Source organism: Phoenix dactylifera, unplaced genomic scaffold (assembly GCF_009389715.1).
Source record: "Phoenix dactylifera cultivar Barhee BC4 unplaced genomic scaffold, palm_55x_up_171113_PBpolish2nd_filt_p 000097F, whole genome shotgun sequence".
Taxonomy (NCBI): Eukaryota; Viridiplantae; Streptophyta; class Magnoliopsida; order Arecales; family Arecaceae; genus Phoenix; species Phoenix dactylifera.
This window is the reverse complement of record NW_024067681.1, coordinates 987,943-1,001,497: the sequence shown is the minus strand read 5'-3', so window position 1 is coordinate 1,001,497 and position 13,555 is coordinate 987,943. Positions and strand designations below refer to the sequence as shown.

At 44.1% G+C, this 13,555-nt stretch overlaps 1 protein-coding gene across 1 annotated transcript in view; it reads right to left on the bottom strand.

Annotated features, from left to right (window-relative positions):
* Positions 1-5,030: 5,030 nt before the first annotated feature.
* Positions 5,031-13,555, bottom strand: part of LOC103699003 (glutamate receptor 3.1-like) — a 65,319-nt gene continuing 56,794 nt past the window's right edge. The window contains 1 exon segment of the mRNA XM_039116524.1: positions 5,031-5,676. Coding sequence (XP_038972452.1) covers positions 5,239-5,676 — 438 coding nt within the window. The 3' untranslated portion in view covers positions 5,031-5,238.

Genomic DNA, 13,555 nt, shown 5'->3' with positions numbered 1-13,555 from the left:
GCTGCTTTCACGGATCGAGTGGACAGGAGAGAGTTTCGAGACTTTGTGTCGCGGAACGGCCTAGTAGACTTGGGTTTCTCGGGACCACAGTTTACCTGGTGCAATAATCAGTTGGGCAGTGCTAGGGTTTGGGAGCGATTAGATAGGGCTTTTGCGACCCCTGATTGGATCCTCCGTTTTCCCACAGGCCGAGTTAGTCATTTGCCACGGATTGCCTCGGACCACTGCCCACTGCTACTGTCCACCTCATCAGGCCCCACGCACTGCAGCCCCTTCCGCTTTGAGAAGGTCTGGCTGTCGTACCCCCAGTCTTGGGATATTGTTCGCGATGCGTGGCGGGCCCCGGTGCATGGCGATGCCATGCAACGGGTCTCACGCAAACTTGAGCTGACCAAACGGCGCCTCCGCCGATGGAACCGTGAAGTTGTGGGCGATATCTTTCGGCGACTGGAGGGGGTTGAGACCTCAATCGCTGAGCTGCAGAGAAAGGAAGACCTAGGAGGCGTGCTTCCGGAGGACGATATGGCCGATCTCCGGGGACTTTTTGCGACTCACCATTCGCTGCTACGGCAGCATGAGATTTTTTGGCGACAAAAATCTCGGGTGCAGTGGGTAAGCGAGGGTGATCGCAACACCAGATTTTTTCACCGGTCGACGGTTATCCGGAGACTGAGGAGCATGATCCACTCACTGCGAGATGGATCTGGACATCGTGTGGAGGGCGAGCCTGCCATCCGGCAGGTCTTACTCGATTTTTTCCGATCTAGATGGACGGAGGATGAGGAGGCCACTGATGGGGACCCCTCTCTGACGGTGGATGCAGGCATTTGTGATGCTGAGAGTGTATCTCTGACCCGGCAGGTGTCGGCACAGGAGGTACAGGAGGCAGTCTGGGCCTTGGCAGTGGACAAGGCCCCGGGACCTGACGGTTTCCCCCCCTTTTTCTTTCGGCAGTATTGGGGTATTATTCGACTCGCGGTGGTGGAGGCTATCCAGTGTTTCTTTGCCCACGCAGCTATGCCTGTGGACTGGAAGGCCACCTTCATCACACTAATACCTAAACGTCAAAATGCGGCTGAACCTTGTCACTTTAGGCCCATTAGCTTGTGCACAACCCTATACAAGGTTGTGGCAAGAATTATGGTGGGCAGAATGAAACCCCTCCTGCCTGGTATCATTTGCCAGGAGCAGGGGCTTTTGTGGCCGGCAGGAATATTTCTCATAATGTCATGTTGGCCCAGGAAATGATGTGGGATCTCCGGCGAGCATCGAAGCGGCACTGCCTGATGGCAGTCAAGCTGGATATGGAGCGGGCTTACGACAGGATCAGGTGGAGCTTCCTTCAGCGGGCGCTGGAGGCATATGGCTTTCCCAGGCAGTGGATCGGCTGGGTTATGGGGTGTGTCCGGGAGCCAAGGTTTTCTATCTTGATCAACGGCACGCCAACACCTTTCTTCGAGTCCTCCATAGGACTACGGCAGGGATGTCCCTTATCCCCTTATCTGTTTATTATCTGTGCTGATGTTTTATCTCGGTCTCTGCAGAGAGCGTGTGCTAGCCGGGAGCTGGAGGCTTATGTCCCAGCCACGGGGGCCCACCCTCTCACCCACTTACTCTTTGCTGATGATTGTCTTCTTATGGCCAGGGCACGGACTTCAGCGGCTCGGGTTCTTCGCCGGGTGGTGGCGGCCTACTGCGCGGCGTCCGGACAGAGAGTGAATTTTTCCAAATCCACCATCTCTTTCAGCCCCAGCACAGAGAGCGGAGTCAGACAGGAGATCAGGGGGATCTTGCAGATACCGGAGCAGGAGGGGACACTTACCTACTTAGGTGTGCCTACTATTGGCCGTAGGCTACGGGTGGTTGAGTGTTCCGGTTTGGTGCAGCGTGTTCAGAGCAGGCTGGAGGGTTGGAGGGCGTCTTCTTTATCCATGATGGGGAGAGTGACGCTGGTCAGAGCGGTGTTGGGATCTATACTGGTGTATCTCATGGCCAACACAGTGGTTCCAAAGACGGTCCTGTTAAGGATCGAACGCCTTCTTCGGAATTTCCTGTGGGGGTCATACGGTGGAGGTCATGGCGTGCACCTGGTAGCTTGGGAGCAGGTTTGCAAGCCCACTAGTGAGGGTGGTCTGGGAGTGCAGTCCCTCATTGAGAGGCGCGAGGCGTTCATTGCTCGGCATGCGGCTCGGTTCATATTAGAGCCACACGGCTTCTGGAGTCAGGTGATGGCAGCCAGATATGGCCGAGGGGCTTCGGGGGTGGCACAGAGTGGTCGCCGAGTATCCTTCATGTGGCGTGAGATCGGGAGGTACCTGCCGTCAGTATCGGCACATATCAGGTGTTTGATTGGCGACGGCCGTAGTATTGATGTGACCGGCGACTCATGGGTGGACTCCTTGCCCCTAAGCAGTTGGCCGACTATGTTTGACACAGAGGCAGCTGAGGGGCTACGGGTGTGCGACCTCCTAGCACCAGGAGGTGCAGAGTGGGATGAGGCCAGACTCAGGCTATTGTTCGGGGTACACCTATCTGCGAGGATTCGATCCCTCCCGTTACCAGGATGCGGGGGGCCAGATGTCAGGGTGTGGGGCACTTCGAGCCGGGCCAGTGTCAGGCTGAGAGACCTCACGCGCGCCATTCAGCCAGAGCACGAGCCGGGCCCGGATAGCACGTGGATTTGGAGATCCGGACTTCACCCGAGGGTAGCTCTCTTTCTATGGAAGGTGTTCTGGGACCGCCTTCCTACGAGAGCAGAGTTGAGCAGGCGTGGTTGGGGGATCCCGGCTGAGTGCGGGACGTGTGGAGCTGAGGAGTCAGTGGACTACGTTATCTTCCAGTGTACATGGGCGAGGTCGACATGGCAGTGGGCAGGGATCCCGCGGAGGCCCGGAGTGAGCGGCTACAGTTTCTCCGGGTGATACGGCAGTGGTTAGCCAGTTTACGGACCCGTGAGGAGGGCATTAGAGCTACTTGCACAGCACTTCAGATCTGGCTGGCAAGGAATGCCCGCACTCTCGGTGAGCGCAGGGTGTCGCCGAGGTTCGTGGCAGAGTTTGTTCGAGCACAGGCCTCGGAGATCAGACCCGCCCCTCACTCAGACCGACCTTTGATAGCTCGGGACACTTGGGGTTCCCCCCTGCTTCGGCAGCTCCTCAGTTGGTGTTTTTCACCTGGGAGCCCCCACCCCCGAGCTTCCTCAAGGTCAACTTCGATGGATCAGTTTTGGATGGCGGCACGAGCGGCGGTGCAGGCTTTGTCATACGGGGCCCGCACTCCAGGTTAGTGGCCGCCGGTGGCTGTCAGTTGTTCGATATATCAGTTCCTGGAGCTGAGCTGCGAGCAGCCTGGGCAGGCCTTCGACATGCGCGGGCTGTATTACGAGCCAGCTCGATTATTCTGGAGGGTGACTCGGCCACTGTCGTCCGGTGGATTCAGAGGGGATTGAGGGGTGAGGGCACAGACCATCCCTTGATTCGCGATATTGTGATGTTGTGTGATGAGGGGGCCTTTCTGGCCAAGCATGTATTCAGGGAGGCCAATGGGGTAGCCGATTGGGTGGCTGCCCATGCGGCCCACCACTCGGGGTACGCCTTATGGTCGGGGGAGGCGGAGCTGCCTTTGGCACTCCGCGAGATTTTGTATTTTGATCTTATTGGGTGTATTCATACCCGTACTGTATGAAGCATCCGTTTCAGCAAAAAAAAAAAAAAAAAAAAAAAAAAAAAAAAAAAAAAAAAAAAAAAAGGATACAGCCGATGTCGCAAAAGAAAATCAGTCATTTTTTCGTGCAAAAGATACAATCCGAACACATTGCATCTAGGCCATTTGTAACCTGTGGCTCTGTGTGACACCTCAGGCTGGACTTTTTATAGCACCAATTGAGTCTCCTCGAGCTAGGATTCTCCTACAACATTCGGCATCAGTATGATCTTTGAGTACAGGCAACGTGGCAGTGATCTAAGCAAGCACCGCACTCTATGGTGCAAAAGATGCATAACAGTGGATCCGGTCTACATTGGATTCATGGAGCCTAATGATTCTCAATCCCCTAGTTCAAAAGGCTTGCGGTTCTACTCCTTTCTGCTAATAACTTGAGAGGTGTGTGATTATAGCAATAGCCTCGTTCAGAAAAATCCATGATATTGATGGGTGTGTGAGTTCATTTGATGTCATAGTTTTCAGCATAGTTTTTGTAGAAGGATTGTGGTACACACTGGATAGCTAATTGGTCTAGCACTTCGAAGCTCCCTCTCTTATCCAGAAAATGAATAGATGAAATGACATAGATAAGTATAAAAACAATACACCCATCTTACATACTACGTAAGTTACATGATATGTTATCAGCAACAATGCCCCATCAACCAGTAGAATGGAATCAAATCAGCCGTGACTTTACAAAAATAAACAACTAATTCTGCGAACATGTGTTTGCCGAAAAATCTGTAAAGAGAAAAAAAAAAGAAATAATTCTGTAGAGACATTATTCATAAGAATAATTTTAGGCCATCTTTAACAAATTCTAGCCTCCCATTTGTTTATAACAAGTTTTCCCTTGGAATTATCTTAATGGAAGCCAAACATTGGAATAGAAGATTCCCTTTATCATAAGAGTACCACTACAGATCACCTGTCACATCATCGCTCCATTCACCAGGCTGATGTGGCAGCTAGGGATTGGTGCATTACTGGCTTCCATATCAGACTGGTAAACTGAGCAGTGACCTGATGGATAATCTTCAGCATTTCTCGACAAAATACCAGTTCTTTTTACTAGCTTAGCAACTAAACAAAGACCACAATGCTTGATAAAAGTTTAAGCAATCAGACATCAAGAAATGGAAAGTCTCTTACAGCCAAAGTAGATTCTTAACATGACAACTAAAAGTCACCTGAGGTTATCCCCCAGGAAAAGACCGTAGTTAGGCCACAACCAGATAGCATTATCATATCGAAGGGCCACAAATTTTATAACATCTATAATTTTAAGAAAGAAAAATGAAGACCCAATGATAATTGGTGGAGCATTTTTTACAAAAAGAACTTCTATGAATTTGATTCTCATATGCAATGTTCCAGTATACACGTGAGTTATCATCTCATTGTCTATCCATACAAGGGTGGCTGATTACTACCAGAGAAAATTACTTCTCGAAAAATAATCTGATTGCATATTTACAGTTATGGGTATGACAGGTTATAGGTATGGAGGGAGAAACTGAAGAAATTATATGACTAGGGGCTAACAAATTTGTCCTCACTTTCAATATCAGCACCATTGCTTCCTGCCTTCTGCATCTGCTTTCTTTTGGATCTGTTTTTCACATCTTCTTCCTTCTCGTCAACGAAGGAGAAGAAAGAATGAAGGCTGCGTGATCGTGAGCTTCCTTGACCGGAAGAGTCAGTCTCCTCCAGGGGATAGTGCCGAATAAACTGGCGTACCATAAGTAAGAAGTATATGATGAGAGCAACTGTACATGCCATTCCACAAATAAGAAACAGACCCCAGAAGCTTCCAAGATCGAGTTGATCAGACTCCAGATCGCTGTTTTGAGAGATGCATGCGCTTCTCGTCAGCCATTTGTCATGAATCCTTTGGAGATCCCCATTCTCTGACAGTGCAACAATGGCAGTTGACAAGTCAACAGCTAAGGGGGAATCTCGTGGGAAAGCCTACAATGAGATGATAAACAATTAATGACTTGAAATATAACCTGTTAACAGTAGATGAATGGTAAGAGAGCACTATGATGGATTTGGATATGAAAGTAAACACAAACTCAAACGTAGTAAGAGGAGAGAGATAGAGGAAAAGATAAGATTGCAGGATATAACTTACCATCTTCATAGCAAGAATACATTTTTCACTTGCAGTTTATGCATAGAAGAAACCACATGGTTTGCACCATAGGTTTAACTGCATCCCTATCTCATATATGGGCACAGCTTTGCAAATCGAAGTATTTATTCATCATCATACACAGAATTCATTATGACCAGCTCTTCTAATGACATAAATCCCACTTTTTAATACTTTTTCCTTTCTTTCTCTTTGAGAAATAACACCAGCCCTTCAAATTATAACTGCTTTTCTAGCCAAAACTACTTTCATCAAGAAAGAGATATGTCAAATACCTTGAAGAATGATTATGCCGTGGTGTTAAGTGTATGCTTAGTCTATAGAATGTATGGGATTACTTTGTTTACAGTACCTTAACAAGAGCCTTGGAGGCAACTTAAAAACAATATGTGAAGATAAGCGAGGATGAATCATATACTTTGCGTACATTGTACCTTTTTGTATTGTGTGGGCAGTGTACTACACGTGTATGAGACTCACAATGCAAGAAAACATAAACATATACCCGGGTATATGCATGCGTGCAGAGATGGCAATGGATTTGACTCTATTACAATCTTCTTCTTCAATTTAACACTGTTCTACATGGTATCAGAACTCTAGCTCTCCATGATGATTCCTCTTTAACCTTCATATTACCATTTTGCTCCAGGCTGCAGCATATCATGCTGCCAAATGCTAGCTCCTGAGATTTGATGCCAAACAGAAGAAACATCCTATGTAATTATCTGCTTAATTTGCACTTATTCATTTTATTTTGGTTTTAAACACCGAAACACTTCAGGCATTGTTCATTTTGTTGTTGTTTTCGTTAGGAGAAGCAAAAACATTTGGGCTATTGCTCAACTTGTCTTGAAGTACTGAACCTGCTAAGCCATTCTTTGTCCTAGTTTATGGATACCTTTCTCTTCCCCAAATCTCGGTTTGGGTCTGTTCATTCCAGCTTTGGAGGGATACTTAGCTACTGGCTGTATTTCTGCTCGTTGTATTGGAAAGGTTTTCTTTTTATTGAATGTGCATACTTGTTTACAAATCTTTTATTGAATGTGCATACTTGTTTAAAATTTGATATATATGACTTATGAATGAACTTACTTTGATCCTGACTATGCTTTGGACCCCACCAATAAGGGTTATACATTGGTACTTTGACTATTCCAGAGCTCAACATTTTGGGCCCGCCATAGGGTATAAATATGGTATTTTGGTCCACTCTGCATGATATAAGTATGGCACCGTGGCTCACTGTACAAGGTATAAGTATGGTCACAGTCTAATAGTTTGTTGAGTTGAATATGATATCTTATATTGTTCTTATGAGAAATTGTATCAATACTTGAGCAAACATAAATATTCTTGATTACAGAAAGCAAAGACTTATTAAAATATAATATTTTTTCTTACATACTTAGTATTAGAAAGAAAAATTTGTTTACTTTATTGCTTGAATTATTTAGTTAAGGTATTTGTTACTTGTTGTCAGTTAAGGTCATTATTTGGTCTTTTTTCTTTACAAGCATAGAGAACTATTACAAACAGGGTACAGTTATAGGAGTGCATTTAGATGCAAGAGCAGGATGTTCAGCATAGCCTGAGAATTAGTATTTGTTTACGTAGTATAAATGCTGGAAGCATTTTATAGGTTCCTTTTTCGATTTAACATTTGGAAAGAATTTGAAATTAGATTCTTGTAAACAAAATTCTTGAAGTTGCTTGTTAGTTTTTGGACTTGTTAGTTATTAAATTTATAAATTTCTATTAAATGTTTTTACTTCTCTCTGATGATAAAAAGGTTTGCTAACAATGTTACTGGGGAATCTTTGAACTAGTAGATAAGTGGCACTCCTAGTAGGAGGGTATCATTAATCCTATCAGGACAACCAAATAGAGCAGGACAAACTCGGAATGCTCCAATTAATGCAAACATTAGTTGGGAGGTCGCAGTTGCAATGATAGCTACAAAAATAGCAGTTGCATTAGCAACCGATACAGTAGTAGCTAGTGCAACAGCAGTAGCAGGGCATCAGGGCTCAATAGGAGCAGCACAACAGTACCTCAGAATTTAAGAGACTGGCATCACTAGCTTTTAAGGGAATCATAGAACTCCTAGAGGCCGAAATTTGGTTGAAAGAAATCGAGAAAGCATATGCAGATGGGATGCCATGATGAAGAGGTGTCCTATACCTCCTATATGCTGCGAGGAGCAGGATATCATTGGTGCAAATGTTAGAGTGCAAACATGAGCATGATGCAGAAGTATGCACTTGGGAGAGGTTCTCATTCTATAAGAAGTACTTCCCTCGAAGAACAAGAATCCAAAAGGAGCAAAAGTTCATCATATTGAAGGAAAAAGGCATGATATTGGATCAATATGAGGCCAAATTCACTGAGCAAGCTAAATTTGTCCCAAAGCTGGCAGATGATGAGATTTGTCGAGTTCTTGAATTTAAGATGGGCTTGACGTAAAAAATTAGGAAGAAAGTGGTACCATTTGAGTTAAAACAAGTTATGGGGCTGCAATGAGCAAGGCCTTGATAATTGAAAGAAAACTCAATAAAGCATGGGTAGAAATGGAAAGAAATCAAAAGAAAAGGACCAGGTCAAGTGGTCCTTCAAGGGCAGAGCAGTAGAAACACTGGAAGTTCAGCCAAGAGACCAACTAATGATACTAGGAGTAGCAAGACTCAACAAATGGTGGTGATCGATGCTCCTGGTGTGACAGGGACCATGCTGACAAGGATTGTCACTAGAACATTGGTGCGTGCCTTGGATGTGGCCCAAATAGGCCACAAGATAGCGATGTCTGCAAAGAAAGGAGAATCAGACCACTCATAAAGCTCGGCCTTCAACATATAACCCCTCCAGCTGGACAAAACAAAAAGCAAAGTCAAAGACCTAGGACTCAAGGGCAGGTCTAGGATCTCATACAACATGATGCTCAGGGCTCTAATGCAGTGGTGACAGGTAACATTTCGGTGTCTAATACTTATGTGTTGTTTGATCCGAGTATTACTCATTCTTTCAAATTTCCACTATTGTTAGAAAATATAAAATGCTGCATGAGCCTATGGAAACTGAGCTATGTGTAGAAACCGCAGTAGGAGGTGTATCAATTACTATTCTATTTGCAAGTCTGTATAGTCAGAATAGGAGACACAGAATGCTTGCAGTCTAACAATGTTAGAATCACGATATTTTGATATCATACTAGAGATGGATTTGCTAGCTACCTACCATGCCTCAGTTGATTGTCATAAGAGGAGCATGAACTTCCAGCTTTCAGGTCCATTAGAGTTCAATTTTGTTGGAAGTACAGGAATTGCCCCTCCATATATGGTATCAGATTTGCAGGCGAGGCGGATGCTGAAGAAAGGATGTAGAGGTTTCCTGAACACTGAGGGACACACGGTGGGGTGAATTAAAATTGAAAGATATTCTTATTGTATATGAGTTCCTGGACTTGTCAACATTGCCATTGGCCAGGGAGATTGTTCTTTATTGATCTACTATCGGGTTTGAGTCCAATCTCTAAAGCCCCTTACAACATGGCTCATGAGTTGGAGGAGCTAAAGGAGTGCCTTCAAGACTTTCTAGATAAGGGTATTTTAGGCTTAGCGTAACTCCGTGGGGAGCTCTAGTCTTGTTCATGAAGAAAGATACAAGCATGCAACTATGTATTGACAATAGGGAGTTGAACCAGATTATTGTAAGAAACAAGTACCCTTTATCTACCCTTATCTCAAATAGATGATTTGTTCGATAAGCTGCAAGGAGCATAGGTCTTCTCTTAAGACTGACCTTTGATCCATGTATCACCAGTTAAAAATTAAAGCAAAAGATGTACAGAAGATTACTTTCCAGACATGCTATGGGCATTATGAGTTCTTGGTCACGCCGTTTAATGCACCAACAACATTCATAGATTTGATGAACAGGATGTTCAAACTCTTCTTGGATCGATTTCTGCTGGTCTTCACTGATGATATCTTGGTTTATTCAAAGAGTAAACAGAAGCATGAGGAACATCTAAGATGCGTGTGCAGACCAAAGTTCGTCATCTCGGTACCAGACTCTGTACTGGTGCACACTAGCACTGTGTCGATACGGTACGGAATCTTTTTGTCATACCGAGTGTCGGTATGCCACCCGTATCGGATACCAGTACCGAATCAGTGTGGTACGGTACACCCCATACTGCTCGATTCAGGCCAGCATAGCGAACTATTCTGCAGACCTTAAGAAGAGAAGATTTTTGCTAAATTTAAGATGAGTTTTATCTCGAAGATTGGTATTGTTGTAACGTAATATCTAAGGATGGGGTTTTAGTAGATTCAAAGAAAGTGGAGGCTCTAGGAAAGTGAAGCAGATCAACTACGTTTCTGAGGTGCATCACTTTTTGGGTTTGGGATATAATTGTAGGAGATTTGCAAATGGATTTGCCTGTATAGCTATGCCCTTAACCCATTTAACTCAAAAGGGAGTAAGCTTTGAACCAAGAAAGGCCGAATCGGACTGAACTGCCCGGTTTAGCCCGTACCGAGCCGACCTGGTGGAAAACCGAATCGGTTTGCCTATTGGAATCGGTTCTGGCCTTGAACCAGCCGGAACCGGTTTTGAACCGGTCAGAACTGACCAAAAAAGGCACAAACCAGACCAAATCGGCTGGAACCGACCGAAACTGTTCGGAACTGACCGAAACTGTTCGGAACTGGCCAGTTCCGTTCGAACTTGGTTGAACCGGGCCCCTTCTCTTTCCATTGTTTGCTAATTAAAAGTTGTCGGGAAGGCCCGAGAAAGCCTTCGCAACATCGTTTCTAAGCTCTCCAGCTGTTTCCCTTCTCACGGCAAAAATCACACATTCAGCACGGTTGACGGAAGATCCAAGCCTAAATATGACATGCTTCTTCCGTCTTATCTCATTCACTCAATTTTTTGGAGGGGGCTTGAAAAAATAGCTCGAAATATGCAAAATAAGGAGAGTTCATGCTAAAATTTTTAATTTGGGCTTGATTTTTTATATGTTGTAGATCTATGTATGCTCAATATGATGACAAAAATATTTAGAAAGTGTACTGACAACTTTGGAATCTCAGCACCTATCGTAAGAAAAGTATGAATCCAGTTATATTACACATCAGAAGAATATTTATCCAATGTTAGATGGTTACTAATATGGTACTATCTTATATATATATTTCTTCAATATTTTTGCAGCTGAATGATGGATTCATTTTGGTTTGTCTTGAAAAAAATCTTAAGTGGCTAGCTATCCGGATTTTCTTACATATGGTCTTCTCGAGTGGCTGAGCGAAACTAGTCCACCTTCGTCCTCATCCACAGTAAGCAGAGAAACTGTTGACACATGAACGCCTCAACAACCTTGTATATATTCACTACAATCTGAGTTTGAAGTGCATTCAGGAGGAAGTAGAGCTAAAGTACACAGATCCGATCAATAGTGCTTTCGTTGATGATGAGAATGATCCTATTATTGGATAGCTTGTAGCCAGCAGCAGGAGCCAGAGCTTGATGAGCGAGGATTGCCTCCATGATCGACCAGTTTTGTAGCCAGGGAGGCTAGGATTGATGCAGGGCAATGGGCAGAGAGCAATATTCCACGCATCCTTCTAGCTGATCAGTCACAACCATAAGAGAGCCGATCGTCACATGATTTCTTGTCTGAGACATTCTTTTAAAAATATGACCAAGAGATGCTTAGACGAGGCCACCATGCTACCCAGTTGACTCGGTTAGGAGGACGACATACATCCTTCCAACATAGCTACACAGAGAGGAGAACGAAGGATAAATAGGCAACGAGTAGCATGAAGGGTAAGACGGCAGCTGCCAAGCATACTAAAAAAAAATAAAAGGCACTTGCAGTCCTATTGGAGTGTCGAAGAGTCAGTTCACTCAGATTCAAAGACCAAGAGCAGCAATTCCAGTGGTCATGGGTTTGTTGGCCAGAGAGTGGACATAAGACCACCTTTTATGAGACAGCCGCAGGGTAGTCTTCAATTCACCGATGAGTTTTAGTTTACGCATGCTACACAAGATAGAGACCACGATGCACGATTTAGTGGAGCCCCGAAAATTCAATTGCATATAGAGAATGGGCTCCTCGAGGTCTTTCAGGAGGACATGATGCAGCTGCAAATAACCTTGCACTTGGATTAGGATCCATAAACGTATTAGATGATCTCGCATATGGAGTAGAATCTCGTAGCCACAGGCAATCTATGGCCTATACGGATACAGATATAGATATGGTGTGTCTGAGGCATCTTCCGGTGACTACTAACCTACGCAACCCGGAGCATCTTACGGTCAAATTTTGCTGCCAGCCTAATCAGATGGTCTCTTTCACAGCCGGTTTATCAGCCAGATGATACCTCTCAGAGCCAAAGCTTCAACGAGAAATTTGAAAGTTCTTATAACCTAGAGCGCGTTCCTTATGGAATGAACATATAATACTACGATGCCGCTTGGTTGGAGGGATGGGCCGATGTGCCTTCTGACTATGCTAATGATCCGTATATCTACGAGAGGCATCGCCACTGAATAAGATTTTAGATATCGGTATGTATGTTATACTTTAAATATATGTAGTTGATTATATTATTTTATATTTTTTATCTCATTACTTGATTTGAGGTATTTTAATTTGCTTCTTGTAGCATGTAACATCTCACTGATTATTTTATAATTTTATTATTTTAAAACAATAAGATGCATCATTTAGGTTAAACTGAAATCATAAAAATATCAAAAAAATCAAAAAATAAATTAGACTTAAAATTATTAAAAATTTTTAAAATAATTGATTACCAATTAAATCAACTTGAAAAACTCCACAAAAAAATATTGGGCATGCCGGCTCCATGCCCAAGCGTACCGTGTGTCAGTAGGGTACCGAACCGGTAGTACCAACCTATCCGCTGACTAGTACATGCCTCGATACCGGTTCGGCGGACCTTATTTTGAATGGTCTGAGGAGTGTGAGCAGAGCTTTAAAGAACTAAAGACAAGTTGGTGACAAGTTCCATCTTTACCACACCGTCTAGTATTAGAGGGTTTTGCTAGTTATGTTGAGACTTTCAAGAAGGGTCCTGACAGTGTTATGATATAGCTTGGCAAGGTGGTGGGGTGGGTTATGCTTCTAAAAAATTGAAACCTCAACAGCAAAATTATCCTAAAAATGATTTAGCAGCAATGGTTTTTTCTTCTAAAATCTGGAGGCACTATCTATATGGTGAGCAATGTGAGATATTCAGTGAGCAAAAGACCCTAAAGTACATATTCACTCAAGAAATTCAATATGAACCAGAGAAGATGGCTAGAATTGTTGAAGAATTATGATTTATCCATTAATTATCACCCTAGAATGGCTAATGTTGTGGCTGATGCCTTGAGCAGGAAATCTGCAGGCAACTTGGCAGCTTTGATCACTACTCAACAGCATATCTTAAAAGATTGAAAAGACTAAGGATAGAGATTCAACTACACGATTCGGGAGCTCAGTTGGATAGCCTTCATGTCCAGCCTACACTAATTAAGGAGAATTAAAGCTGCTCAGAATAATGATCCTCAGCTGCTGAAGATCAGCAAATTAGTGTAGTTAGGTGATCAGTCCAAATTTCTTTGAGATTTGAGAATAGGCATTGTATGCCAATGGATTCAGAATTAAAAAGT